Raw genomic sequence first — 6000 nt, forward strand, 5'->3', positions numbered from 1 at the left:
CGATCATTGTCAACACTCGCCTGCCCGGTACTCGAATGAAGGGATGGGTAGGAAGTCACGTCCGATCCATGGCAAGGGCATAGTCTGCATTAAAAGCAGGGGGGATGTGGGGGCTTCGTGACCAGCATCCTACCCCACACCTCCTAGAGTGACTCGCTTGGATTGGGGTGCGTCTGCCCCAGCCCCTCGACCTTCAGCCTGGGAGCGCCACGAGGTACAAGTCAAGATATAACAGTAGTAACCTTCCATAACTTCTCCCCACGGAGCACTCACTCACTCTTCATTCGGACTGTGCATTGGCACACTGGTGACACAGATATTGTGGGTGATCCGAACACTAATAATTACCATCCTTGCGCCAATCGTCTAAGCACTTAGAAAGATTTCAAGTCACCATCGGTAAACAGTTCCACGCCTTTATGAGAATGTCACTGTAAACCTTGACATTGAATTTCTTGAGTATGTTGAAGCTAGAAGAACCAAACTGATAATTATGTGTGGTAGTTCCGAAAGATATTAACCAGTCATCTATCTGTCATCCAGTCTTGCAATACACAGGTATGTATCCCACCTCAAGATCCAATACTCCTGTTCCAAACCACATCCCACCCTCTAACCCATCTCACCGCTACCCTGCTGCGCACTAGCATTGTCCTTCCCCCCACCCCAATGCTGCCTCTTCCTCCCTGTCGGCGTATTAGGCGGCGGCGTCACCACCTCATCAGGACCAGCAGCACCAGCAACAGCCTGCTGCATCCACCCCAGCTCCTACAAGCGCACGCAAATGGTCCACATCCTGTTCTCCTCCTCCAGGGCTGCCTTGGTGTGCTCGTTGTACCGCCTCTTGCGCTCGATGAACTCGTTCGTCATGGTCTGCACCTCGCAGTCATTGCCGAGGATCAGCGGGGGCGGCGTCCCGAGCGGGAACCGAGCCGCGGCCAGGCCGCCACCGATGGATTGTCGCTGCTGCTGGGGAGGAGCAGCGGTGGCAGCCTTGTAGGCGTCGGCGGTGGCGGCATACTTGGCCATGTTGGCAGCGCAGTCAAGGCCTGTCGGGGTGCTGGGGAGGTGCCGTAGTTGGAGAGGTCCGAGGGGTTAGTTTCTTGTCGAAGACGACGTGGCGGGGGAGGCCTAGGGGGTTGTCGGGGAGGGTGCCGGCTTGGGAGATGTCCGAGAGGGACGTGGCTAGGACGTCGGGGATGTCTGGTTTTTGCGAGCGGGTGCCGTCAGCGTGGGAAATCGGGGTGGGAGGCTTGAGGAATGTGATACTTACGATAACCCTGTTGCTGGACGCTGGGGAGCCTCGATCTCGCGACGGAGGAGACAGATGGGGTGACTTTGGCATAGTGCCAGTGACAGTCCATCAGCTCGGTGTATGCGTCGACCTCTTCTTTGGCATACTCCTCCCACGGCTTGCCCTCGTTCATCAGCCTGATAGCGATGCGATCGCCGGCATTGAGAGGGACGCCACAGTCGCAAAGCTTGGACATGTTGCTGATGTTGTTGATGGGAGCTTGATGGGATTTGGGATTGAGGCGAGGTAGAAAGGAAGATGGAGGCGATGTAGGAAGGAAGATGATTGAGAAAATATGTTCTCATCCGTTTGCTTCTTAAAGAGGCAGGTTTAAGCCTAAGGCATGTCATTTTCGAGCACTAGGTGTCACAGAACACGGTAGATGAAAACTGATCAATCAAATTTGATACCTAACAAACTGTGGAATACGAGTTTGAAAACACAAGTAGGAAAACACAAGTAGGAAAAAAAGGATGATAGGAAGAAAGAAGAGGAATTTGGGACACAACTGCAAAAGAAAACCAACTAACTATCTCAATTGCAACCAAGTGAAACATACTGTGCAAGGAAACGGGACAGTCAAGGAAAGGTAGCTTGAAATGACAAAGCGCAAGGAGAAACCAAGGTATGAGAAGATAACTACATAGAAATAGAAAACCCTAAGAACAAAATGGAAGTCAAGCAATGTAGAAAGTAGATAAAAACCAGATTACTTGCCATTATGCCCAGCCTGCTCAGCATTATCTGTCCCATCTTCCTCTGGCCCCGCAGCCTCTACCTCTGCCTCTGCCTCTCCCTTTGCCTTTCCCGCCGCCTTCACCTTTGCCTCGGCCTTGGCCTCTGCCTCCGCCTCTGTCCAGTGCTTATCCCTAGCATCCTCCCCCCAGTACACATACTCCCACTCCTTCCCCTACTCCTCCTCCACCCTCTTAGCTTCCTCTGCCTTGTGAGCCCTCCTCCTCTCCTCCACTCTCTCCTCCCTCCTCTGCTCTTTGCAAAGATACTCCTCACGCTCCTCCTCTGTAAGCAATTCCAAGTACGCAGCCTCTCTTTCCAAGGACTCAGCATAGCTCCTCTCCCTGTGCCTTCTCATCGCCTCGTTGATCCGGTCCACAAGCCTCCAGATAGGTCCATTGCAGAGCGCCGCGTGGTCCTTTGCATCGACGTCGATGTCGTTTGCCAGGTCAAAAATGACATCAGACTAGTCCGTCAGATGGGGCAGAACCAGACGCATCCGCGACAGCGTGACAGTAACAGGCGAGGACGACCGCGCAGGCGGAGGCACAGGCGTAGACAAGGGCCCTCTCTTCATTGGATCGTCGTACTTCAGATACTCAACGACCCAGGCCTCCTCAGGCGGCAGCATCGACACCTCAGCAGAGACGCGCATCCAGCCGTCACCCCTGAGCCGGCCAGTAAGCTGGGAGTCAAAGGCCGCCGTGAGGGTGCAGAGGTCGCGCGTGGCGCCTACCAACCTGTCGATGGCGTCGAGCTGCGCGGCCACGGGCCCCGCGCGCAGGGCCGCGGCGCCGGCCTCGCGCGGCAGGAACGAGTTCCCCCCCCCCCGCTGTCCAGGTCTAGGTCGCTGTGCCGTCGCCGCAGAGGGAGCGCACCATCTGGAGCTTGATCCGGTCGATGTCCACGGCGGCTCTGGCGCGGTAGATCCTGTCGGATATCACCACCTGGTTTTCGTAGGCGAGGTCCGAGGCGGACGCGGTTGCTATGATGTGGGCTATGGCGACGAGCTCCGGGTCGTGTGTCGGGTCCATACGGGCCTCTATCGATCTGTACCAGGTGTGTGTACTGCTCCCAAACTTTCTTCCGCCGAGCCTGCAGGGCCTCCTCGGGCCTGGCCTTGCTGCCGGGATAGGGCACCGAGCGGAGCCAGCGCCTGACCGTGGCAACAGCGCCCTCGTCGGCAGAGGTAAAGTCGTACGAGTCGGTGGGCGGCCAGTCGCGCAGCCAGAAGAAGCCAGCTACGTCATCGCCGCGGGCCAGGGCGTCGTTCCACGCGACGCACACGTCGGGCACGGGGCGGCAGTCGCAGAAGATGCCCTGCGGCAGGTTGGTGCCGGCGAGGACGCCCCGCGCGATGGTTGATGGCGATCAGCTCGTCGGCGTACGCCACCATGACCGTGTAGTGCCTCGCCAGGGAGAACAGCTCGGGCTCCTCCCAGAGGGTTTCCGGCTGCACGCGGTTCTTGCGGTTCCACCTCTCCTTGAAGCGTCTGGTCTCGCGCTCGTCCTCAGCCTTCTCGCCGAGGTTCCGCGTCCAGTCGCCGAACCTCTCGTTGTCGCGCTTCGCGTATCCCAGCGTCGAGGCGTACGCGAGGAGGGACGAGTAGCCCTTGTGCCGGGGGGGTGCCGGGGTGGACGACGACGGCGATGATGATGATGGTGGTGGTGGTGGTGATTTTCCCGCCGCTCTTCTTGCGCGGTCCCTCGCTCCCGTCTCCCCGCGTGCCAGGTCGCCGGGCGATCCGTAGGCTGGGGAGTCGAGGTCCTTGGGAAAGTACCCAACGCAGCCCGGGTGGGGGTGGCCCAGCTCTTCGTTGACGGAGGCGATGGAGCAGGCGTTGGTGCAGAAGTTGCACAGGTTGCCCGATAAGTGCATCTTGTCCATGCCCCATTTGTATACCTTGAGGATTTTGTGGGCAATCCCGTCCACGTCCGGCGTGCGACGGGGGATGTCCGAGACCTGGGGAGGAGCGCGCCTGGGCGAGGTGTCGGTCTCGCCGTCGGGCAGGCGCAGTGCCAGAAGGCGGCGGACCTCTTCCTCGGCCGTTGTGTTGCGGTTGGAGAGAAAAAAGGCACCGTCGACGAGGGTGCCATTGGTGGGAGAAGAAGACCAGGGGCTCCGGGTCCACTCGACCGACGGCGCTTTCCAATGCACATACAAACCGTCGAGGCGTATGGACATGGTCTGCATCTTTGTCCAAAAGCCAACCATCCAGGCGTCAATGTTGGCCCACAGGCTCCTAACCAGCCCTATCTCGGCGATGATGACGACGTGGTAGTCTTCGATGATGCCGTGGTTGAGGCTGACTGTGTTCCACTTTGTCGGCCTGCGTGTGTCCATCTCTTCCTCTCTGCGTGCTTCTTCTTCCTCGTCATAATCGGGCGTCGAATGAAACCGATACCAAAGACTGTTTTCCTCGGTCCGGTTGGTCTTCATCCTCCTTGCATTCCATTGATACTCGCGTAGCGACGAGTGAAGTTCTGACAGCGCCTCTCCGAACTCGATAATCTGGCCTCGGTTGGGGAACGGGGCATCATCCGGGAGGTACATCCCCGTGCGGGAGTATCATGTCTGAAGGTCCATGTATGTCTGCGTCACATTGAGGACAGCGACCGTGTCAACCACCTCCACCGGCGCCCAGCTGCTGTTGGCCGCTGTCGAAGACGACCACACGCCCCACATCCAGCCAGTTGCGATGCCCATGGCGATGAGGGGCGCCATGGTGCACAGAATAAACCACTTGGTCTCGCGGCGGCGAGTCCGAATCCATGCAAAGCGCAGCCGTGGCGATTGGCTGGGCGGGTGAGGGGCCCAGCCAGAGTGCGATGACGATGGCGGCGAGGGTGACAGCCCTTGGTCTTGACTCTGGTCGCTGTTGGAGCGAGACCCGTCGTACGGATTGACATAGCGGTTGTTGTTGTTATTGTAGCGGTTGTTGTTGTTGTTGTTGTTGTTGTTGCGGTTGTTGCTGTTGTTATTGTTGTTGTTGTTGTTGTTGTTGTTGTTGTTGTCGTCGTCGTCGTAGTCGTCGTCGTCGTATCCCACCAGATAGAGCACCCCGCCCTCCATGAGGACGGCAGGCACGGGCGGTATCCGGAGGTTGGGAGGGTCCTTGTAGCGGGTGATGGCATCGTCATTGTCGAAGTGAAGCGACACGGGCTTGACTGGGTCTGCCTTCCATCCCTCGTGGAAGCAGAGCTCAACCGGCTAGATTTGGGGCGCGTTATGGTATTGAAGCTGGTACATCGGGGTAAAGCGCAGGGCCGAGAAGGTGTCTGGGTGGTCATGGCCATCCGCTGGGTCGTGTTCATGGTCGCGAACCGGCGAGGCAAACGGGATGGGCGATTGCGAGGGTCGCCCACGAGAATGCTGGTCATCTTCGTCCCAGCCGTCCATTGTGAGATCTCGTCGCTGTTTGGCGCCTTCGAAATGGGCGATTGGGAGTGATTGGGAGCAATTGGGATGCGCGATGGACGTTGTTGTTCTCGTTGTTGTTGTGGTGTGAAACGGTGGGTGGGGGGTTGTGAAGCGAAGGAAAGCGTGATCGGTGACAGAAGCAAGAGAAACTGGGAAAAGGTGGAAGAGGGACTTGGAACTGTCGAGTTCTCGGGGGGCAATGGTCGAGTCTATTATACTCGTTTGGCGTCTTTGTTGGACTGGATTGGCATCTTCAGCTTGCCCGTTTCCGTCGCCTCATTCCTTCCTCCCTCGGGACCGTTGGAGAGAGCCAACAAAGACGGCGCACCCGACGATGCTTTTCTACAAGACGGTACAGACAGCCCTTTCCCCTACAGATATGTAACTAGCATCAATCAATTACCCTGAATCCAGCGATTCCAACGAGCACACTCTTGACCAGGTGCATTGCGTAGTTGCGTTGATAATTTGCTGTAGTTCGCCGGCCTAGTCCTCCTCCCCCGAAAAGCCTCACAAACTTTCCATTTCCTCCATCGCAAACACAAATTTG

At 57.6% G+C, this 6000-nt stretch overlaps 1 protein-coding gene across 1 annotated transcript; it reads right to left on the reverse strand.

Moving 5' to 3' along the window:
- Positions 1–2003: 2003 nt before the first annotated feature.
- Positions 2004–5429, reverse strand: QBC33DRAFT_519824 (uncharacterized protein; the record flags this gene model as incomplete). The annotated part of the gene is made up of 8 exons (XM_060426313.1): positions 2004–2163; positions 2209–2495; positions 2550–2861; positions 2908–3069; positions 3110–3349; positions 3423–4541; positions 4632–5240; positions 5355–5429. 8 exons carry the CDS (start codon positions 5427–5429, stop codon positions 2004–2006), a joined length of 2964 nt encoding a protein of 987 aa, XP_060278366.1.
- Positions 5430–6000: the final 571 nt, after the last annotated feature.

This window comes from Phialemonium atrogriseum, assembly GCF_030411735.1.
Source record: "Phialemonium atrogriseum strain 8032-3 unplaced genomic scaffold QBC33scaffold_46, whole genome shotgun sequence".
Taxonomy (NCBI): Eukaryota; Fungi; Ascomycota; class Sordariomycetes; order Cephalothecales; family Cephalothecaceae; genus Phialemonium; species Phialemonium atrogriseum.